The 24,678-nt window shown below is 42.0% G+C and overlaps 1 protein-coding gene across 3 annotated transcripts in view; it reads right to left on the reverse strand.

Moving 5' to 3' along the window:
* Positions 1-24,678, reverse strand: part of SLX4IP (SLX4 interacting protein) — a 101,321-nt gene that overhangs the window by 12,309 nt on the left and 64,334 nt on the right. For 2 of the 3 annotated variants that reach the window (XM_082215692.1, XM_082215693.1), the window contains 2 exons: positions 15,549-15,626; positions 11,258-11,325 (listed from right to left, as the gene is read on the reverse strand). In XM_082215692.1, coding sequence (XP_082071818.1) covers positions 11,258-11,325; positions 15,549-15,626 — 146 coding nt within the window. The remainder of the gene's footprint in view (positions 1-11,257; positions 11,326-15,548; positions 15,627-24,678) is intronic. The other variant, XM_082215694.1, reaches the window with a different exon arrangement.

Below are 24,678 nucleotides of genomic sequence, written 5' to 3' on the forward strand. Positions count from 1 at the left end.
ATGCTGTTTTATCTGCTGAACATTCTCTATTTCCCTACTTTAAAGCAAGCATGGGAAGGCTACGGTTAAGGAGGAGGGAAGACGAAACTTTTGCATTTCTGACTCGGGAATCTTGAAAGCTTATTTTATCATTTGGCTGAAAGAAACACAGGAGGAAGCAAATCAATAAAAATATTTTAAGAAGAAAGAAAGTGGAAATGTAAAAAAAAAACAACTACAGGTGAAAAAGAATATGGATTTCGAAATACAGTGGTACCTTGGAAGACGAACAGAAGCCGTTCCGGAAGTCCGTTCGACTTCCAAACATCCAGAAATCAAGGAGTGGCTTCTGATTGGCTGCAGGAAGCTCCTGCCAGCCAATCAGAAGACGCAGAAGCTGTGCTGGATGTTCAGGTTCCAAAAGAATGTTTGCAAACCAAAACACACACTTCCGGGTTTGCGGCGTTCGGGAGCCAAAAAATTTGACTTGCAAGTCGTTCGTTAACCAAGGTACGACTGTATCTAAGTAGTGTTGGATATCAAAATTAAGGAACACCCATGTAAGTACTAACTTATGACAGATGAACTGCACACAGCAGCAGGGCATTAGCAGGGGAGAGCTGACAGAGGGAGAGAAATGTGTTAATATATTAAAATTCCTCTTCTTTCCAATTCTCCCCCCCCCCTCACTTGTAAGTCCCAACCCTTTTGGGAAGGAAGAGGGAGGACTGGTGGGGGACTAAGGCAGGCTTTGTCAACATGGTGCCCGCCAAATGTTTTGGGCTGAAATTCCCATCAGCTGCAGCCAGCCTTGGGAGTTCCACTCCGAAACAGGTGGAGGGCACCAGGTTGTCGAAGGCTGCACTAAGCATCCCTCTTGCTCATTCTCCCTTCCACGGAGCACACTTTCTGCCGACTCACCTTTGCAATATCCCAAACGGTTGCTGGAAATAAACAACCTTATTTTACAAGGGTAAATTCCAAAACGGCAATAGAAGTGGCTGTTTGCTGATCTAATTATGGCAGCATGGACAATAACTGTTGATGACTTCAAAGGTCAATAGCACTTATCCTTGATCTTGCCATTTATAGTTGGATTAGGGAGGCTCAGCTGACAGTATCAACTTGCCCTCGATGAGAATAGTGGTCAGACATGGGGAGCATCACTAACCAGGACAAACCCCCTCTCTCACACTTTCATCCCAGCCATTACTCATGTGGTCTACATCCTGGCTCCTTCCTTTCAGAAGAAGATTGCAACAGATGTCAGGTTGAAAATTGTTGTTCAGCCAAGAGATGGAAAGGAGATAAAGTTCTGACCAGAGAAGAATGGCAAATTAAGTTGATGGATTATGCCAAAATGGTAAAAATGACCGGAAGAATCAGAAATCGGAAAGACCAAAAATTTAATAAGGAATGGGGAATTTTTTATCTTAAAAACCACTGTAAATAGTTAAAACTGTTAGTAGGATGGGAATAACACTTGTAGTTTAATGGTGAATTTTGGATATAATGGAGATGCAGAAAGATGTCGATTATTATAAAATATGCAGGAGGAAATGATTAACAATAGGACCCACAAAGGGGAGGAGGGAAGTCCAGTAGATTCTATGGAATTTTGTCTTTATGTTGGATATGTGATTGTAAAACTGTAATTTGAAAAAAACACCCTGCAAATAAATAAATTTAAAAAGCAAAAGAAAATTGTTGTTCAAGAGGCGAGCTCAGTTTTTATTGACAGGGAAAGCAAAAACAAGTCAGCACACTGTATTAATGCATTACTAGAATGCAAAGGTGAATAGTGTTTTTATCAGTACTTTGGTATAAATGCACATTTAATTGAAGAAAATGAACCTTGCCCCTACTTCAATGTCCTTCCCCTTTGTTTATTTTTCTTCTGGCTTAGATTCAGCTACCCACTGTTGGAAAGGAAGCAGGTCTGCTAATATGTGTTTTCCCAGCAAGGCTTCAAAAATCATGGCACCGACTTCCCAAAAGTTAGAAGCCTATAGGCATAAGGCAAATTTTCATGATGTTATTTTTGTTCTAGTACAACAAGCTCCTCACCAGCTCCTCCCCCTTCTATCGCATTGTATAAAATCACTCCAAAGAAGCTTATGTGCATTTTGCACAGTTGCAAACAGAAGGAAGGAATGTCCTTCTAGACAGTTAGCAATTCAGCAAGGTATAAAACATTATTTTCAATAGGCAATAAAGTGTAATCAAATATTTAGAAAGCAAAATAGGCATCAAATTTTACAAGACCTAGGGTAAACGCCAGACAACGAAAAGACTTTAGGAAATAAAAGCATTACAGTTGACGTAAACATATAAGCTCTTAGTTTGAAGTGAGAGTTAACACTCAGAATTCTGATTTCATGAGGATTGCTTTCCACTCTTCACTATCTTGGCATCTTTGAAAAACAACCGAGGGACTTGGTGATATATATATTTTATATATATTGCAAAATCTACGGCTTATCTTTGTAAATCGGTCTACGCTAAAAGACACTTCCCTTTCTGGTGTCCCACCCGTAAAAAGTGATATCAGAATGTATCTGTTAGATAATTATTCCAGTTGAAGGTACTGACAACCATTAATCATGGTTATGGAGAGTGAAAAGGTATCATTGCTCTGTTAGAAGTTATTTCCTAACCTAAGTCTGGGTGTGCCCTCAAAGTAGCTTTGTTTCATCCAGACTTCCCCATCTTCCCAAATATCTCCATTATTTCAGCACTGAACAAATACAGATCTCTCTGAAAAGCTGGAAATATTTACTGCTTAGCCCTAAGGGCCTCTCAGCTATATTCTGTGCACAGCTATTTCAAAATATTTGCCATCTTTCATAACTTTATACCACCTCCTTTTATAGGCATGCCCCATTTCCACTTTTTAGCTTTCTCGAGAGCCAGTTTATTCATTCAGCTGGATGGCGGAATAAAGCTTTCCCCAGACCATACCATTTCAGGCCACAAGTGAAGAAGGTGCTGGTTTGAACAACTGGGACGCAAGTGGCGCTGTGGTCTAAACCACTGAGCCTCTTGGGCTTGCTTTTTTTTTTTATAAAATTTTTTATTGGTTTTACAAGAGTTTTTATAACAAACAAACATAAAAGAAAAACAGACAAACAAACAAATATAATTTCAAAATGTCCTTTCATAAACTTCTTTCCTCGGACTTCCCCATACCTCCCCTTTCTGCATCCTCATGTCCAAATTTTATAGCAACTTATAAATGTTTTTTCCGATCTTAATTCATCATAGTCCTTTCTTAATCTAATCTTATATTACTGCAACCCTTTCTCTCTGTAAAATCTCGACATTCTAAACTTCATCAAGTTTATAATAGTTCTTAAGATAAATCTTAAATTTCTTCCAGTCTTCTTCCGCAGTCTCCTTTCCCTGGTCACGAATTCTGCTCGTCATTTCCGCCAATGTCATATAGTCAATCACTTTCATCTGCCATTCTTCCAAGGTGGGTAAATCTTGTGTCTTCCAATACTTTGCGATCAGTATTCTTGCTGCTGTTGTTGCATACATGAAAAAAGTTCTATCCTTTTTTGGCACCAGTTGGCCGACAATGCCCAAGAGAAAGGCCTCTGGTTTCTTAAGAAAGGTATATTTAAATACCTTTTTCATTTCATTATATATCATCTCCCAGAAAACCTTAATCTTCGGGCATGTCCACCAAAGATGATAAAAATTACCTTCAGTTTCCTTACATTTCCAACATTTGTTATCAGGCAAATGGTAAATTTTTGCTAGCTTAACTGGAGTCATGTACCACCTATAGACCATTTTCATCACATTTTCCTTTAAAGCACTACATGCCGTAAATTTAATACCAGTGTTCCACAACCTTTCCCAGTCAGCAGACATAATATTATGACCAATGTCCTGTGCCCACTTAATCATAACTGATTTAACTGTTTCGTCTTGTGTATTCCATTTCAACAGCAAGTTATACATTCTTGACAAATTCTTAGTATTGGGTTCTAACAATTCTGTCTCAAGTTTTGATTTTTCCACCTGGAAGCCAATTTTCCTGTCTTGTTTAAAAACCTCCATTATTTGATAATAGTGGAGCCAATCTTGTACTTTGGGTTTTAATTTTTCATGGCTCTTTAATTTCAGTTTCTCTCCATCCTGTTCTAAGATCTCACAATACTTTGGCCATCCGACCTCCATATTAACTTTCTTGTGGGCCTTAGCCTCTAAGGGTGACAACCATCTAGGGGTTTTGTTTTCCAACAGATCTTTATATCTCATCCAAACATTAAACAACGCTTTCCTTACAATATGATTTTTAAAGGCACTATGCACTTTGATTTTGTCATACCATAGATATGCATGCCAGCCAAATGCATTATTGAAACCTTCTAAGTCCAAGATATCTGTATTCTCGAGGAGCATCCACTCTTTCAGCCAGCAGAATGCTGCTGCTTCATAGTACAATTTTAAGTCCGGCAGGGCAAATCCCCCTCTTTCTTTTGCATCTGTTAAAATTTTATATTTTATTCTGGGCTTTTTGCCCTGCCAGACAAATTTCGCAATGTCTTTCTGCCACCTCTTGAAACAGTCCATCTTGTCAATAATCTGCAAAGTTTGAAATAAAAATAACATTCTAGGCAGTACATTCATCTTAATCACTGCAATTCGGCCTAACATTGACAATCTCAAATTTGACCATATTTCTAAATCTTTTTTAATTTCTGACCAACATTTTTCATAATTGTCCTTATACAGATTCAAATTTTTAGATGTTAAATTAACCCCTAGATATTTCACCTTCTTAACCACCGTCAGACCTGTCTCTTCTTGAAACTTATTCTTTTCCATATCTGTTAGGTTTTTCCCTAAGACTTTAGTTTTTTGTTTATTCAATTTAAATCCAGCTACCTGTCCAAATTGTTGGATTATTTCCAACACTCTTTTTGTACTAGTGTTTGGCTCCTGCAAGGTCAAAACAAGGTCATCTGCGAACGCTCTTAACTTATAGTGTTTGGTTCCGACCTTTACACCTTTAACCTGCTGGTCGTCTCTAATCATGTTCAGCAACACCTCCAGGACCGAAATAAAAAGCAATGGGGAAATTGGGCACCCCTGTCGTGTTCCTTTTTCTATCTTAAGTTCCTCAGTTATTACATTATTTACAATCAACTTAGCTTTTTGTTCGGAATATATTGCACCCATACCATTCTCAAATCCTTGTCCTACCCCCATCCCATGAAGATTCTTTTTCATAAAACTCCACGAAATATTGTCAAAGGCTTTCTCCGCATCCACAAATATCAAAACTGCTTTAGTATTTATGTTCACCTCTAACTTTTCCAAAATGTCTATTATATTCCTAACATTGTCTGAGAGGTGTCTTTTTGGGAGAAAGCCTGCTTGGTCTCTGTGAATCTTCTCCATCAATACTCTTTTAAATCTTTTTGCTAAAATGTCTGCAAAAATTTTGTAATCCACATTCAATAACGAAATTGGGCGGTAGTTCTTCAGTTGAGTCTTTTCAGTCTCTGTCTTTGGTATGAGTGAGATATATGCTTCTTTCCACGATTCGGGTGCCTTTTTTCCCTCTAAGATCTCGTTACAAACTTCCTTTAACGGTTGTATCAGCCATTCCTTTAAAGATTTGTAATATCTGGAAGTCAGTCCGTCTGGCCCTGGAGATTTGCCCAATTGCATGTCCTGAATGGCACCCTCTATCTCTTGTTCTGTTATTCTCTGGTTTAGATCCACCTTGCTATGATGAGAGATTTTTTGTAATCCATATTTATTAAGGAATTTATCTATGTCCTCTTCATTTTGTAATCCTTGGGAATAAAGTTTTTTAAAATAACTCACAAAACAATTTCTTATCTCGTTGGGTTTAGATATATTTTTTCCATCCACTTCTAGACTTGTGACTGTATTTAATTTCTGTCTTTTCTTAAGTTGCCATGCCAGAAGTTTACCACATTTGTCTGCCGACTCAAATGTCTTTTGTTTCATTTGCTTTATTTTCCATTCTATCTCTTGGTTCATCAATTCCATATATTGTGTTTGATACAACTTAATCTCCCTCAAAATCTCCTGGGACTTTGGTTTTGATCTTAATTTTTTCTCTCCTTCTTTTATCTTTTCCAAAATTTTTTCCTTTTTCTCATTCTGTTTTCTCTTCTTTATTGAATTTTGTTGAATCAAAAATCCTCGCATCACAGCTTTACTTGCGTCCCAGATCACTCTTTTTTCCACATCGCCCTTTAGATTGATTTCAAAATAGTCCTTTAGAGTTTTTTGGGCCTTCATGTGGATCTCTCTATCTCGGAATAGGGTGTCATTCATTCTCCATCTAAACTGACCAGTTGTTATAAATTTCATTTCCATCTTCACGGCGTTATGGTCGGAACAGGTTTTTGGGCAGATTTCTACCTTCTTAATCTTCGGAGCCATTCCACTAGTAACCCATATTTGGTCGATTCTGGTCCAGGTCATCTTTGCATGGGAGAAAAAGGTTCCCTCTCTTTCAAGAGGGTTCCTTGTTCTCCAAATGTCTATTAAGTCCATATTTTCAGTCATTTCGAAGAAAGTCTTCGGGAGTCTCCCTTCTTTAGTAAGTGTCAGTCTTTGTGTCTTGTCCATGTTTGTAGAGACTACACCATTCATATCTCCCATGATTATCATATTGTATTCCAAATAATCCGTCAAAGTTTCATGGAGTTTTTTGAAGAATTCTGCTTTACCTTCATTTGGTGCATAGATCCCAATTATCAAAAATTTTTCTCCTTGTACCTGAATCTCCACCGCTAAATATCTTCCTTGTTCATCTTTGAACATCATTTTTGGAGCCCACTTCTCTTTTACATAAATCACAACTCCTCTTTTTTTCACTTTGTCCGACGAAATAAATTCTTGTCCCAATTTTTTATTCATAAGCAGTCTCCTGTGTGCTCTAGTTATATGGGTTTCCTGTAAGCAAATCAAGTCCAGTTGTTCTCTATACAAAATATGGAATACTTGTCGTCTCTTCAAAGGACTGTTCATCCCATTACAATTCCAGCTAAGGAATTGCAGGGCCATCTTGTTATTTTTCTGGTATTCCTCCAACAGCTCCCAATTGTTGTTCCTCCTCTGTTGGTGGTGGAAGATTCTGTCCAAACGAAAGGTTCAGGATGTCTATTACACTCTTTTGCTCAGCAATTGGGTCTACAGTTCCTTTCTGTAAATCTTCTTGATTTCTTTGCAGGAACCTGTCTTTATCCTGTATCGTCTTTATTTTCACCTTCTTCCCCCTATAGTCAAAAGACAGTCCCTGTGGAAATTCCCACCTGAAGAGAATGGTGTTCTTCTTCAACAGGTAAACCAAATCCTTATAAGAAGCTCTCAAGTCCAAAATATGTTTAGGAATGTCTTTAAAGATCTGTATCGGTGAGTTCTGAGCCTCTTGGGCTTGCTGATCAGAAGGTTGGCTGTTCAAATCCCCATGACAGGGTGAGCTCCCGTTGCTCTGTCCTAGCTTCTGCCAACCTAGCAGTTCGAAAGTACACCAGTGCAAGTAGATTAATAGGTACCACTGCGGCGGGAAGTTAAACGGCTTTTCCATGCACTCTGGCTTCCGTCATGGTGTTTCGTTACACCAGAAGCAGTTTAATCATGCTGGCCACATGACCCGGAAAGCTGTCTGTGGACAAACGCCAGCTCCCTCGGCCTGAAAGCAAGATGAGCACTGCAACCCCATAGTCGCCTTTGACTTGACTAAACCATCCAGGGGTCCTTTACCTTCATACCTTGATTGAACAATTGCTTATGATAAACCTTCCTGAACAACGGCAGGGGGCGGAATGTCTGAAAGTCATCTCAAAACCTTCCCCTATCCAACTACTTTCGAATGTGTAAGGTTTTTGTGTAGACTCTTGGAAAGGGGGAAGAAGAGTCCACCACCTCCCAAGGGAGACTGTTCCACCTTTGAAGAACATTTACTGTCAGAAATTTCTTCCTTAATGTTTAGTCAGAATGTCTTTTCTTGTCCACTTGAAGCCATTGGTTTGAGCCCTTTCCTCCAGAGCTTGTTCCCGCTTCCATGTGACAGCCCTTGAGATATTTGAAGATGGCTCTCACATCTCTTCTCGGTCTCTTTCCCAGGCTAAACATACCCAGCTCCTTCAACAGTTCCTCATAAGGTTTAGTTTCCATACCCCTGATCATCGTGGTCTCCCTCCTCTGCACACGTTCCAGCTTGTCAATATCCTTCCGCCCTGCAACCTGAAGTGGCGCAGTCCAAGAAAAAGCTTTGTCCTTTGATGTATGGTAGCTGAATGGATATACTGGTCCCAAATCTGCCCTGAATAGAGGAGTCAGCTCAGAATACACGCAGGGGCCAGCTCAGGACCACTAAGAACCAACAGCTCTCTGTTTCAAGCAGATGCTCAGCATCTGCTGAGCAACAATCAAAAACCAATATGCCTCCATCCTGGGAAAATGTAAAAGCTGCATTAAAGGTGTTGCAGTAAGGAACGGCATCCTTTAAAAAGGCAATGCTTGTTTCTGATAACGTGGATGACATCACAGCAGTCTATCTTGGTATCACCATTCATCTGTCACACTTTCAGTCAGTGTTTGATGTTGGCATCCAAGGTGAAACATTGGCGTAAAGATGTCCTTAGACTTTCCCTCCCCCCCCCCCCCCGAGATCAAGCTAGCTTCACCTGGTTTTTAAATAATAATAATAATTTTATTATTTATAGCCTGCCCATCTGGCTGGGTTGCCCCAGCCACCATAGCCAACAATATATTCAAGAACAGGAGGCACCATCTATTTTGCAAGATGACAGTTTAATATGAATCTTGCCACCATCAGCGGCATAATGCATTATCAGTGGGGAAATATTATTATTTAAGCCACGTATTTAAGAACAGAACACTAGACGTATTTCAGATGTACACAAATGTATAATCAAACCTTTCTCCTACACAGGACATTCTAAAGCAGTCTAAACAATGTATAAAAGACCACCTAAGAAGCTGGGAGCAGTGATATCCCAAAAATCTGGCGGGGCAGGGAGAGGTCTATCCACCATCCTGGTAGTTCAAGAGACCTTCCAACTGACCCATACTTTTTAATGACAGCTGTGCTATGCTCTTTCTCTGTGTGGGTGTGTCTTTCTCTTAAAAAGCATCTTAAATGACAACAGACAAAAATGACTTCTGAAAGAACCTCAAACAGCTGTCTATACAGTGGTACCTTGGGTTACAAACACCTCGGGTTACAAACACTTCAGGTTACAGACTCCTCTAACCTGGAAGTAGTACCTTGGGTTAAGAAATTTACCTCAGGATGAGAATAGAAATCGCGTGGAAGCGGCGTGGCAGCAGTGGGAGGCCCCATTAGCTAAAGAGGCACCTCAGGTTAAGAACAGTTTCAGGTTAAAAACGGACCTCCGGAACGAATTAAGTTCATAACCAGAGGTACCACTGTATATTTGTTCATTCACAGCCAAGAAGACATCAGTGTCCGGCTGCTTTAAATCACGGTACAAAATTATTTCATCAGCAGACTGTCCAGTAATGTTATGTGCAAATATCATTTCATCTGCAGACCATCCAACAATGAAATGTGCAAAAATAAGGCAGATTCTCAACGGCTGTAGAATCACTGAATGAATGAATGGAAGTTGGAAGCTGGAATAAGGAGGCAACTCCAAAATGGTTGATCATACATGCATCCTATTTGACAAATTCCTTTCCGCTGTGCTCCCATGAAAGATGTGTTGGAAAGGTCTAAGTGTGAAATTGCCCTCTGAATCCAAGGCTTCCTACTGATGCTTCCTACAGTGGTCAGAATTGGTGGAACCTGTATATACTCATTTTTGGTCAGCCAACCTAAAAAATAGTGTTAAATCAACTCCCTCTCTGTTTGATTTGGACATGGCTCACAAAGAATGGTTATTTTTTAAAACATACCCAGGAAAAAAAAATCCGTTCTGAAATGCCTTATGATGTTGAGTGTTACAACAAAACAAAACTAGTCCCAGAAGCACTTTTAATTTCTCTTGTGCCAGGCTTTGCTGCTTGTCAATAGTGCCAAGAAGCAATGCCCATTGCCCAACTCATTAAAAAGAGACTGGTTACTGTTAGCAGTCTCCAATAGTGTGACAGTCGCCATACACACACACACAATGCTGGAGGAGACTCTTGAGAGTCCCATGGACTTCAAGAAGATCAAGCCTATCCATTTTGAAGGAAATCAGCCCTGAGTTGTCACTGGAAGGACAGGTCCTGAAGCTGAGGCTCCAATATTTTGGCCACCTCATGAGAAGAGAAGACTCCCTGGAAAAGACCCTGATGTTGGGAAAGATGGAGGGCACAAGGAGAAGGGGACGACAGAGGACGAGATGGTTGGACAGTGTTCTTGAAGCTACAAACATGAGTTTGACCAAACTGTGGGAGGCAGTGGAAGACAGGAGTGCCTGGCGTGCTCTGCTCCATGGGGTCATGAAGAGTCGGACACGACTAAACAACAACATATACCCAACATATACTTTTGAGGGTTTTTTAGAATCACAAAACATACTTCTAATTACTAAATGGATGTTACCTTAACTTCAGCTAAAGTTGGGGATGGATGGATCAATCAATCAATCAATCAATCAATCAACCAACCAACCAACCAGTCACTGTCAGTTTCACCTGTGATCATCCATTCCCCCTATTCATCTGCGGGCTGTTGTTTTTTAATGCAAAAATAGCATTTAAATACATATTTTTCACATTTTTTTGAGTGTTACAAAACTGGAAGAAGTGCGAAATCCAATGGATGACTCTATTTTGCTCTGGATGTTACTGTGGGAGATCTGCATCATATTGGAACGTGGCAAATAATTAATTCTGCAAGCATCCCTTGCTGCTTGGTATAGAATGCAGAAGCACTCCAAATTAAAGCATTTAAAATATTTTTTTAAAACAAGGTTGTAATTAAAAAAATAAGCTTGTAAAATCGCTTTATTCTGCACCCCAAGGAACAACCTCGCTTTGCAGAAGTGGTCCGCTTCCCAGAAGTTCTCATCGTTTCCCCTGCTTGGGTGTGTAGCTTGTGATCCCAGAGAACATATTCTTGACTCCAAGTTTTAAACTACTTGGCCTAAGTATTTTTGTAACATTTTCCATCTCCAGCACGTGCCAAGAATCTGTGAATGGCAAAGGCCAATATAAAAACCACCCACGTTTCTAACCAGCGCATGGCAAAATGTGCTGTTTCTTAATGCCCTTCAGTGTGTCCCGGTGCCACACTCTCACTGACCTGAGGAGGTGGACTGGAGTCAAGTCTTGTGACACAAACCACAAATCGGTCAGGAAACACTCGCAACTCTGCAAAAGAAGGAAGCACAGGGATGTTGTATCTTTACCCCGCTCCCTCAAACACACACATACCAACAAGCTTAGACGCCCCTCTCTAAGCTGCCTCATCCCTTAAGATTTTAAACACGCAGCACTTTTTTCAACTGGCATCTACGCTAATGGCATTACTTACTCCTCTTGACAGACAAGAGCACCCAAACTGCATAAGCCTCATGGAAATATGCTGAAGTCAATTGCCAGAACTGAACCCCCCCCCCAAAAAAAACCCCAAACCACAAGGTTTTGCCACACACAGAGGACAGAAAATAAAATATTACACTTCTATTTCTTTGCACCTTGCCCAATCATTTCTTTTTTTTTCTTTTTGGGAATATGTTTTATTGGGATTTAAAGATCTACGCATCACGCAGCACAGAAGCAAAAAAAAGAAAAAGTCTGAATTAGGTTTTCTTTTCTTTTTCTTTCTGTCTCAAGATGAGAAGATAGAGTCTGACACTAATGATATTCATGTGGGTAGAGTCAGTCCATCATGTTGTCATAAATCTACTGTTTTCTTTTTTCTTTTTTACCAAAATATGTTTTAATGACACAGCTTTGCCTTTGACTTTCAGACTATTTTTAAACTTAATTTTACATGTGCAGAGTTGTAACAATACCAAATACATATCCATATTTAGATATTTCTCTGAATCTCGAGACTTCCCACCATCCCCTCCATGGGTCCTGTTATCAACTTTTTCAACTGCATATTATTTCATAATCCATATTTGATACCTCTCCGTATTATCCAGGATTAAAAGTCCTGCTAATGTTTTCATCTGCTTACAATGGCCTCCTAAATAAATTATAAATTATAAAATTTTCCCATTCTTTATTCATGTTTTTGTCTTCTTGGTTCCTGAGCTTCCTGGTCAATTTTGTCATTTCGGCGTAGTTCAACAGCTTGATTCGCCGTACCTCTCTTGTAGGGATTTTGTCTTCTCTCCAATTGCCTAATCATTTCTTAACCCATATCATAACACATGGCATGGAAACTGGACTCCGTGAGCTAGTTGTGGCATTGTGAGAATAGAATGAATGTACCCTTTTTTTTATCAAACCTATCCGTTCTGAAGGAAATCAGCCCTGAGTGCTCACTGGAAGGACAGATCCTGAAGCTGAGGCTCCAATATTTTGGCCACCTCATGAGAAGAGAAGACTCCCTGGAAAAGATCCTGGTGCTGGGAAAGATGGAGGGCACAAGGAGAAGGGGACGACAGGGGATGAGATGGTTGGACAGTGTTCTCACAGCTACTAACATGAGTTTGACCAAACTGTGGGAGGCAGTGGAAGACAGGAGTGCCTGGCGTGCTCTGGTCCATGGGGTCACGAAGAGTTGGACACGACTAAACGACTAAACAACAACAACATAAAAACAATGTGCTGAAAGCATATTGCTGTACAAATGGGCAACTCACAGAATCCGTACCAGCCACAAATGGAGTTAAGCAAGGTTGTATCCTAGCTCCCGCATCGTTTAATTTATAGATAACATGCATCCTACATTGCATTCCTTTATCATTCTCATTCCTTTGCTTATATTTCAAGTCCCTGCCTGGAATTTCATCTGATCATAGTATTTTCTCAGATAGCCCGTGGAAGACAGGAGTGCCTGGCGTGCTCTGGTCCATGGGGTCACGAAGAGTCGGACACGACTAAACAACAACAACACCCTTTTTTGTTATTCAAATAGTAGCTGTGGGGATGGGGAGTTGCGCTCTCTCTCTCTCTCGCTCTCTCTCTCTCGCCCTGAGAGAAACAGCACCTCTGAAATTGCCATTTGCTCATACGTGGTGGACTTGGAAAACAAAAAAAAAGTCACAGGCTTTTGGGGACTGATACATAATGAGTTGAAGATGTTTAAAATAGTCGTTTCAAAAAAGCCTGAACAAAAAAAGGTGGTTAAATTGTTTATGTACACTACTACCGCAGCCAGAATTTTGCAGGCACAGAAATAGAAGTTTCAACAAAAGAGGAGTGGACTCTAAAACTATTAAGACTATGCGGGGATGGTGAAATTGATGGCAAAAATAAGAGAGCCAAAAGACGAAATGCCTGTGGAATGCCTTTTCGTACTATCTGAGAAAATACTATAGTGAAATGAAATTGCAGGCAGGACTTGAGATACAGTGGTACGTCGGGTTACATACGCTTCAGGTTACATACGCTTCAGGTTAGAGACTCTGCTAACCCAGAAATATTACCTCAGGTTAAGAACTTTGGTTCAGGATGAGAACAGAAATCGTGCTCTGGCAGCGCGGCAGCAGCAGCAGGCCCCATTAGCTAAAGTGGTGCTTCAGGTTAAGAATAGTTTCAGGTTAAGAACAGACCTCCAGAACGAATTAAGTACTTAACCCGAGGTACCACTGTATAAGCAAAGGAATGCAGATCATAAAGGCATGACATGTAGGATGCATATTATTAAAAAAAGGATTATATTTAAGGCAGTAGATCAGGCACCCCCAAACTTGGCCCTCCAGATGTTTTGGGACTACAACTCCCACCATCCCTAGCTAACAGGACCAGTGGCCAGGGATGATGGGAGTTGTAGTCCCAAAACATCTGGAGGGCCGAGTTTGGGGATGCCTGCAGTAGATAAAGGATTTGAACAGAAACATCATGGAAGTAAGGATGGGAAGTCAAAATGTTAAGGAAAATTGTACTGAAACATAATTGAATTCTTATTCCCCCCCACATGCCCCCAAAGTGAAGAACTAGACTGATGCATTTATTTATTTTAAAAACTAAGCACTGCTATAAGAGTAAACATCCAGTGTTTAAAAAAATGTAGCATTAATTTAAAGACGAACATGATTCAAGCAGGGATTTCAGACTAACTCTTAAAAATCCTGAGAGTGATGTTATTTCTGGCAGCGTAAGATTTGATGTCATATCCTCCTATTGCTCCTTGGCTTGGGGAAACATGAAGAGAGACCAGGTCCAATGACATCACCTAGAATCGGTTTTCTACAAGCAGGCCGGGCAACAGCCCTTCCTTGCATGGGCTTGTACCACCCTTTGACAACAGGCCTGACTCACAGAGCAAACTCCACTGATTCACAATCTGGAGACTCGGGGAAGAAAGCGCTGAGTCTTGTCCTCGCAGAAATGTGGTGTGTGGCCCAGCCAATTACCCTGACCCGAGTTAAAAGCAAACTTTAAAAAGATTAAGAAGTTAGTTAGCAGCACAGAACGACAGGACGACAGCCAGATCCTAACGCAAATATTGGCCCTGATTCAGCAGACGGGCTTCCCTAGCAGCTGAAAGAAAGACTGTGTTTCAGGGTGCGGCTGAAATGGATCACCGGCACATCAGTGCTTGCTGTTGTGCTTCCGGCAGCTGCAATGCGTTGTCTCCATTCTTCTCGCACAAAAGAATGGAATGTTCACTTGCTGCTGCTGTTTGGTAGCATCTTCCTTCCACCCCACACATAAACATGGGATTGTGTGACATTCAATTGTGTGTGTGTGGGGGGGGTACGTATGTGTGTGCCACATGTATTCACCCTGACATGGTCAACACAACCAGAGAAAACATCACTAGTTCAAGCAAGTGAAAGGGAGAGGGCAGTGGGAGGGGTCATTCCACCCCAAATCCCACCCCCCCACCCCGTTCCAGAATACCACTGAGATTGGGGCCATTCTCTTTGTTTTGTAGTTCTTTTTCGAATTATAAGCTTTGCTCCGAAAAATATGTATTTTTTCTATCTAATTTAAACATTTCATGTAACTGATGGTATTGTAACCAATCCATAACATGGATCCTTACATTTTCCATTGATTTCAGTTTGGGTCCCCCTCCCCGTAAAGTACAGCAATTCCCTGTAAGTCACCCACTGTCTATCGATATTTACTCTCTTAATAGTAATAGCCTTGATAGGAGATAGCCATAAAGGTGTTTTCCTTTCCAGCAGATTTTTATATTCTTCTCAAACTCTATACAGATTCTTCCTAAGAATATGGTTCATAAAACTTTTATAAATTTTTGCCTTCCCATGCCAAAGACATGCATGCCAGCCGAATTTGAAATCATGGCCTTCTAAGTTCAGGATGCCTGCATTCTCCAGTGCAATCCATTCTTTTAACCAACACAAACAGACTGCCTCATAATACATTTGCAAGTCTGGCCATTCTGGAAATAAACCTCTTCTGCCATCACTCGCTTTCTCCAAAGTGTTAAACAAACAGCTTACCGCCATGCTTCTGACCCATAATACATCGAAGATTCGTCCATCTTTTGACAAAGTAGGCTGAAATGTGAAAGTCGCCAGCTGCAACATAAAAACAAAAACAAGGACAGCCCTCAATAGATTTTTTTCATTGTTTAAAGCCAATGGCCATCACAATATAAGCACAAATCACCAGGGCAGGCTTATTGATCGGTGCTGCTTTCACACAAGTAGCACATGTTATCAGAATATGCCTCTACAAAACTCTAGAGAATAGAAATCCACAAAATAGACAAAGGGAGGTGAAACTGCAACTTAATCCTAGCCACCAAACAAGCCTGAATTGAAAACAAAATGAAAATGTATGCTTTGCTGTACGGCTTTAAAGTAGGCCAAAAAGCAGTGAATCCATCTGCTTCTTTCCTCAAACTGGGGCATCTAAGGATGGCTTGGAAGAAAGGGATAGCCACTTTTCCATACTATTATATTTCCCCCATTGAGAATTTTTCCTCTCTGGTCTCAGATGCTTGGGGAGGCTCAAATGTTTGTTTGCAAAGTACAGTCAAACATTGTTTTGCAGATGGGATCCGTTCCAGGGGCCTGTCCGCAAGCTGAAAATGACGCACGTCAAAGCGTCATGTCTGTGCGTGGTGCAATTTAGTGCTTCTGCGAATTATGCAAGCGACGAACCCAGAAGTAACCTGTTCCGGTACTTCTGTGTTTGCTGCAGACGTTCGCCGAAGCGGAGGCGGACGCAGAACAAGGTCTGACTGTAGATGCAATTGTTGCGGCAAATGCTCAAGAACCAGCTATAAGTTGCATTCCTTCCAGCACAGTATATACTACATCCCTGGATAAAATGCAATGGCTTCCATGGCCTTAATTCTTTTGCAAACAGTTTAATCTGAACCAGGTGAATGACACACAGTAAATAATAATAATAATAATAATAATAATAATAATAATAATAGTAAATTTTATTTATATCCCGCCCTCCCCAGCCGAAGCCGGGCTCAGGGCAGCTAACAACAATAAAACAGTACAAAAGTACAGCACAAACAAAATCCTGCTTGAATGGGCTTTATAGTATTACACTAGAGTGGTACCTCGGGTTAATAACTTAATTCATTCCAGAGGTCTGTTCTTAACCTGAAACTGTTCTTAACCTGAAGCACCACTTTAGCTAATGGGGCCTCCTTCTGCTGCCATCCGATTTCTGTTCTCATCCTGAAGCAAAGTTCTTAAACCGAGGTACTATTTCTGGGTTAGCGGAGTCTGTAACCTGAAGCGTCTGTAACCTGAGGCACCACTGTATTCATATTTTTCAACTGTATTGAAAAGTAAGTACAGTGGACACTCGGGTTGCGAACGTGATCTGTGCGGGACGCACGTTCGCAATCTGCAACATTCGCAACCCGCAGCGTTCGCAACCTGCGTCTGGGCATGCTGTGATTCGTTGCTCCTGTGCATGCGCAAAACGCGATTTAGCGCTTCTGCACATGCGTGATCGCCGAAACCCGGAAGTAACCCATTCTGGAACTTCCGGGATTCGGCGGTCCGCAACCCAAAAAAACGCAACCTGAAGCGTCTGTAACCCAAGGTATGACACTTGCTATAAATCTACCTTCCTTATTTTTTTTTTTATAAAAATATTTATTTCGACAAAGTAATAATCATACATAAATAAGAAAAAAAATGTGCACCCCGCCACCAAGACCATTCAATTTTAACTATCCAACCTCCCAAAATTTCAACGCCTCTTGCGATGGTTTGACCCCTTTCCGTTTTAACAGTACAAATTCTACAAACACCCTCCATGTCTCCTCAAAATCATTTCTCCTCCATATTCCCTGTCTTACCTTAATGGCACATTTTAATTTATCATTAATAGCTATATCCCACACCTCTTTACACCACTCTTCCATTTTATATTCTGCTTGCCCCTTCCACTTCCTGGCTATAATAATTAATGCAGCTGTCAATAAATTTGTGAACAAGTCCTCCATAGCCTGCGAACCTTCTACCTCCATTGTAAATTAATAATAATGCTACCTCTGGACTTTTGGTCAGCTTTAACCCAGTGATTTCTGTTATCTCCTTAAACACCCTTTGCCAAAGGAATGTACATATTTACACCGCCACCACGTGTGAACATAATTCCCGGTTTCCTGGCATCCCCTTCAACATAACACCGAATATTTATTGTTTATTTGATTTAATCTGACTGGTGTTAAATACCAAAAATTTATAATAATTTTCTTTTATTCTTATGAACAGCATTTTCTTTTTTTAGATTTGATTGTTATCATTCACTTTAACACACCAAACAGAAAAAGAAAGCAAATTACTATCACTGCCAAACAAAAAAGAAGGGAATTAATACATCAACTAATAGCCTTCAAATCATAAAATAAAAGTGATCTTTTTCTATCGACCAGACTTCCTGTCTATTCCTTATTACAGATTCTGTATCATTTGTTCACTGCCATTACATAACTAGGTAAAGGTAAAGGTAAAGGTACCCCTGCCCGTACGGGCCAGTCTTGCCAGACTCTAGGGTTGTGCGCCCATCTCACTCAAGAGGCCGTGGGCCAGCGCTGTCCGAAGACACTTCCGGGTCACGTGGCCAGCGTGACATCGCTGCTCTGGCGAGCCAGAGCCGCACACGGAAACGCCGTTTACCTTCCCGCTGGTAAGCGGTCCCTATTTATCTACTTGCACCCGGAGGTGCTTTCGAACTGCTAGGTTGGCAGGCGCTGGGACCGAACGACGGGAGCGCACCCCGCCGCAGGGATTCGAACCGCCGACCTTTCGATCGGCAAGCCCTAGGCGCTGAGGCTTTTACCCACAGCGCCACCTGCGTTTTGTTCAAATTTAATAACCCTTGATCCATTCATAGGTTTTACATCATTCTTACAACTGCTACTGAAATTATTTGAACGCTGCTGATTACCTTAGACTACAATTGATATTTTTCAGATATATTTTAAAAGCTTCCCATTTTGAGACAAATACCTGTTTTGGGGTGTGTGTGTGTGTGTGTGTGTGTGTGTGTGTGTGTTTGTATATATATATATATTTCTGACATGCTATCTAATTCCGCATACTCAGGCAGTTTTTGAATCCATTCTAATCTTGACGGGACTTTGTCACTTTTCCAATTTGCCGCAACGAGAACTCTTGCTGCAACTGTGGCATATAAGAAGATCTCTTTAACATTTTCAACGTACATTTTCCCCATATTTTCCCCCAGCTTTGACTATCCATCTGTCCTGCTGTCTTCTTTTCCCACACCTCTAAATCTACCTTTCTTATAAGGTCATTCCAAATCTCCTAGTTTATCTCTAGTAAATACAATGATAAAAATAACTGCTGAAAATTGTGGTGTTTTGCTCCTTCTCCTCCTGTGCTATACTAGGAGCCAAGCCTTGGCATTACAGTGGTACCTCGGGTTAAGTACTTAATTCGTTCCGGAGGTCCGTACTTAAGCGGAAACTGATCTTAACCTGAAGCACCACTTTAGCTAATGGGGCCTCCTGCTGCCGCCACGCCGCCAGAGCACGATTTCTGTTCTCATCCTGAAGCAAAGTTCTTAACCCGAGGTACTATTTCTGGGTTAGTGGAGTCTGTAACCTGAAGCGTATGTAACCTGAAGCGTATGTAACCCGAGGTACCATTGTATATCTGAACCTGGTCTTGTGGTTTGTCATCCTCTAAACAAATGTTTCTTAAACTTGGGTCCCTGGCTGTAGTTGGACTACAACTCCCATCATCCCTGACCACGGGTCCTCCTTACTAGGGATGATGGGAGTTGTAGTCAACAGCAGCTGGGAACCTAAATCGAGAAATGCTGTTCTAAACAAACTACAAGCCGTAACTAAAGTTTGTTCATGGCTTTTTGTGTGTGGGGTGTGTGTGTAAACTATGGCTGAGTTCCTGGAAGCCCAGCAGGAACAGAGGAAGGAGCGATGTGCTGGTGGTTGTCTCACTGTGCACCAGTACTTCTTCATGCAGCTCCGAGTTAAACAAGGGAACTCCACAGGAGGCTGCAAAGGCCAATGACTTTGATGGCTTTAAAAGAGGAACAGGCAACTTCACAGAGGACAGGACTGGTGGCGACTAGCCATGACGGCTCAGCTCGGCATCCACTGTAGGAAGCAGCAATGAATCTAAATGCCAGTTGCTGGACACGGGTGGCACTGTGGTCTAAAGCACTGAGCCTCTTGGGCTTCCAGATGAAAAGGTTGGTGGTTCGAATCTGTGTGACGGGGTGAGCTCCCGTTGCTCTGTCCCAGCTCCTGCCAACCTAGCAGTTCAAAAGCACACCAGTGGAAGTAGATAAATAGGTACCGCTGTGGCGGGAAGGTAAACAGCGTTTCCATGCGCTCTGTTTTCCGTTATGATGTCCCGTTGCACCAGAAGCAGTTTAGTCATGCTGGCCACATGACCCAGAAAGCTGTCTTCAGACAAATGCCAGCTCCCTCAGCCTGAAAGTGAGGTGAGCGGCACACCCGTCACCTTTGACTGGACTTTACTGTCCATCGGTCCTTTACCTTTTTACATTTTACTTTACATGCAAACCAGGCCGTTGCATTTATTTAAAGACTTGCCCAAACCACATGGATGAGAGAAGGCACTGTATGTCTTTCCACACTACTCTTTAAAATGCAATAATTAGCAGTTTACCTACATGGAGCCATCTTAATTCATGATTTACCTGCTATTAGGAACAAGTAGTAATTAAAGATATCCCATGGATCTCTACTGTTTAGCTCCATGACACACTGACTCATATTTAACTGTTGCTGCGGAGTGGTGTTTTACTGCCGCTCTGCGTGTGACCTCACAAATACATTGGCTCCAAAAGTCACCTTTGTCTAGGGAGGTCAGTTTTGGGGGCCGAATCGGCCATTTGTCGTGCTGATGACCTGGTCCAGGAGAGAGATGGGCGAGTGAGAGCCTGTTAATCTGGCTGGCTGTCTCAGCAGCTTTGGATACCATTGCTCACAATATTCCCCTGCACCATTTCAAAAGATTAGGGTTCAGAGATTTTGTATTGCAGCAGTTCCAGAAAGGTATGGATTGCTCGTACACCCCAGGTAGTGTGGTTGCTGACCTTGAGCCAGACATCCTGGAGAGTGAAGTCAAATGGGCCTTAGAAAGCACTGCAAATAACAAGGCCAGTGGAAGTGATGGCATTCCAGCTGAACTATTTAAAGATTTAAAAGATGATGCTGTTAAGGTGCTACACTCAATATGCCAGCAAGTTTGGAAAACTCAGCAGTGGCCAGACGATTGGAGAAGATCAGTCTACATCCCAACCACAAAGAAGGGCAGTGCCAAAGAATGCTCCAACTACCGCACAATTGCACTCATTTCACACGTTAGCAAGGTTATGCTTAACTATGGCAAAGTTTGAAAAGACCCTGATGTTGGGAAAGCGGGTTTTTCGTCTTGCGAGGCATTCGTCTTGTGGGGCACCACTGTACTGCATAACGTTTAAGGCAGTAGATAAAGGATTTGAACAGAAACATCATGGGAGCAAAGATTGGGAAGTCAAAATATTAAGGAAAGACGGCACTGAAACTTAATTGAATTTGTTAAATAGTATGAAAATCAATAAAACATTATTTTTTTGAGGGGGGGGGGAGAATTTACGTGCAGGGATGGTTCCAGAAAATAGCATGGTGTGGCTCCCTGGCAACTAGAGCGCTGAAGGGCTCTATCCTGTTGCCAATGCAATTTAATATTTACCGTATTTTTTGCTCTATAAGACTCACTTTTTCCCTCCTAAAAAGTAAGGGGAAATGTGTGTGTGTCTTATGGAGCGAATGCAGGCTTTCACTTTGCAGCGATCCCTCTTGCTGTTCTGGCTTCTGAGATTCAGAATATTTTTTTTCTTGTTCTCCTCCTCCAAAACCTAGGTGCGTCTTGTGTTCTGGTGCGTCTTATAGAGAGAAAAATATGGTATGTGCAACTGCTGAGAACGGCTATTAGGAGAGTTGGAGCAAAGTGTCATCAGTATGTGGATGACACCCAGCTCTATTTCTCTGTAACATTTGAGTCAGGAGAGGCTGCACATGTCATGGATCTGTGCCTGGAAGCAGCAATGTAGTGGATGAGAGCCAATAAGCCAAGACTGGATCCTGACATTATTTTTAGGAGGCTTAAACACCTCCACAGAAACTCAAAGTTTCCCTAAAGCCTAGTTCCTCATCGCGGCATGTAGGCTTGAGAGAAAAAGCGTATGATCTACGAGGAGGAAAAAATTGTTTCCGCTGGGAGTTGGAACTCATTCAAATGATACCAATTTCACTTGGAAAAGTGCCTTTGATATGACAACTACAGACAAAGGCCTTCATCACTCTGTTCACACCCCTGTGGTTAGAGATTAGAAAAATTAGAGGAGCTGATCAACAGCCGCATCCTATGTCTTTAGTGTGTTGAATGCAAAAGACCCTAAATGCGAACTGACAGCGCCAACATTTTCCTTTGTTTTAATAATAGCTGTTTCTATTTAGGCGGCAGCAACATTTTCATTTTGAAAAAGGAATAAATTCCTGAGGGTTAGCCAGGTTAGCCCATGGCAGCCGCCACAACCAAAATTCTTGTGGCTCCTCTAAGATTAATCACTTATGTAGAACAAGCTTTTAGGGGCCACTGGATGTAGGAAATGGCCCTCTATCCAGTCAGCTGATCATCTCAGGTACCTGCCCGTGGGGGCGCAGGCCTACCACAAATGCTTATATTAGCAGCTGGAAATAAGTCCCAATTTGGCCCGCAAGGCCACCCCAACAAGCTACGCTTCCCCTCTGCAGGGAAGTGGGACCGATTTGGATGGACCTAAATGGTTTCCAGAGAGTAGTATGGGATGTTTTATCTCATGTTGATGGCCTTTCTGCTGATTCCCTGGTGACCCGCTGGAACGCGGAGTTAACCAGGGCTATCAACTGTCTGGGTCTGAAGTGCCCTCTCTGATTGCATGGAATCTGGACAGCCCCGTGGTTTTCTTCAGGGCTAAGGGCAATGAAAGGACATGGGTGGTGCTGTGGGTAAAACCACAGGGCCTCTTGGGCTTGCTGATCAGAAGAGATCGGTGGTTCGAATCCCCGCGACGGGGTGAACTCCCGTTGCTCAGTCCCTGCTCCTGCCAACCTAGCAGTTCGAAAGCACATCAAAGTGCAAGTAGATAAATAGGTACCACTGTGGTGGGAAGGTAAACGGCGTTTCCGTGCGCTGGTCTGGTTCACCAGAAGTGCCTTAGTCATGCTGGCCACACGACCCGGAAGCTGTACGCCGGCTCCCTCGGCCAATAAAGCGAGATGAGCGCTGCAACCCAAGAGTCAGCCACGACTGGACCTAATGGTCAGGGGTCCCTTTACCTTTAAGGGCAATGAAACAATCACTGATATGGTTAGAGCGCCAGAAAACTCTTTCTGAGTCAGACCGGACACGGGTTAGACCTCAACGTCGACACTACCACGTGGCGACAGCGACAGCGAAGAGGACCTTCTTCACCGCCTCTATTGCATCTGCAGAAAACAGGAGCAGGAGACTCTTTCAGACAGTTCACAATTTAGCAGACCCACCTTCGCCATTGGGGCCCTGTAACTACCACAAGATCTCCTGTAATGATCTTGCCAAGTTTTTTGCAGGTAAAGTCGCTCAGATTTGGAAAGAGGTAGACTTCACCGTGGGAGCATGGCTGGGGCAGGAGTGTACTAGAGTCCTGTCTAGTCAAGTTGTATAGGATCAATTCCAATCTATTACCTCTGAGGATGTGGACAGGCTGCTTGGATGAGTGAAACCGACTACCTGTCTCCTTGATCCTTGCCCATCCTGGCTCATAATTATTATCCTGGCTCATATTATTAGAAGCCACAGCTGCCCGCCTCCCTCACCTGATGTCCTCAGTTGAGGGGCAGGTACGATAGAACAGCTGCGAAGAAATAAATTGGAAGCTTCAAGTGATCTCAGGGATCTCTGACCAGAAGCCTCACTGGGAATAGCAGAAGCAGGAAGCTCCCCATAAACTACTATTGAGTGGGGCTCACTTTTTCCATTTCGAAGAGGCAGTATGAATCCAAACCGCTTCATCCAAATGGACACCCTGCTGACTGGCAGTTACTGTGGCCTCCTTGGAATACTGACAGGTGCCAATCACCCAGCATCAGGTGACTGGCAGACAAAACTTGCCCGCAGTAGGTGGGGGAATTAAGAATCGGTCTGTCTGCTGCGTCCAGTTCCCTGTATTTGTTCCATGCAGCCAAAGAAGCAGTCAGTGAGATGTGCCATTTAAAACAACACCATTTGGAAAAGAAGTTAAGGTTGGAGGAGGCAAGACCCCAGCAGCAGAGGTCTTGTCGAGATTTTCGAGTTAACTTCAGATGAAGTTTACAGCATGTCATTCCTTGAAGGAGAACTACCTGAAAATGATTTACAGGTGGTATTTAACTCTGATTAAGCTTACTAAGATGTAGAAGACTGAATCAGATAAGTGCTGGAGATGCAATGAGGTTGAGGGGACGTTCTTTCATATGTGGTGAACCTGTAAAAGGGTAAAAGAGTATTGGGAAATGATCCATAATGAATTGAAAAAAATGTTTAAAAGCACTTTTAAAAACAACAACCCCAGAGATGTTTTTGTTGGGGATAATTCAGATGGAAATTCCCAGGTGTCAAAAAAGGTTATTTATGTATACCACTTCTGCGGCCTGTGTTTTGTTAGCACCCAAATGGAAAATGAGCGAGGTCCCAACCAAAGAAGAATGGCAACTTAAATCGATGGAGTACACGCAGCTTGTGGACCTAACATATAGAATAAGAGAACAAGAAGAACATACGTTTAAGGAAGACTGGAAAATGTTTGTTGAATATATGGTGGAAATTGTGTACACTTGAAAAAGTTGGCAGCATTAAGATAAATTCAACAGTGTAAATAAGTTTTGATGGATGTAATAATGGAATAATGAATGGTTTAGTTTATGTAAAATATGCAGGGATTTATGTTATGCAAAATGAACCATGGAAAGAGAAGTCCCTGAACTTGCCCGGTCACCTGCAGCCTCCTCCGGAAAGCTTACTAAGGCAGTACCTGACAAGTTGACTTGGACATCGATGAGGCTGCCAGCAAGAATCTGCAGCACAGGATTGA

Source organism: Podarcis vaucheri, assembly GCF_965113315.1.
Source record: "Podarcis vaucheri genome assembly, chromosome: 3".
Taxonomy (NCBI): domain Eukaryota; kingdom Metazoa; phylum Chordata; class Lepidosauria; order Squamata; family Lacertidae; genus Podarcis; species Podarcis vaucheri.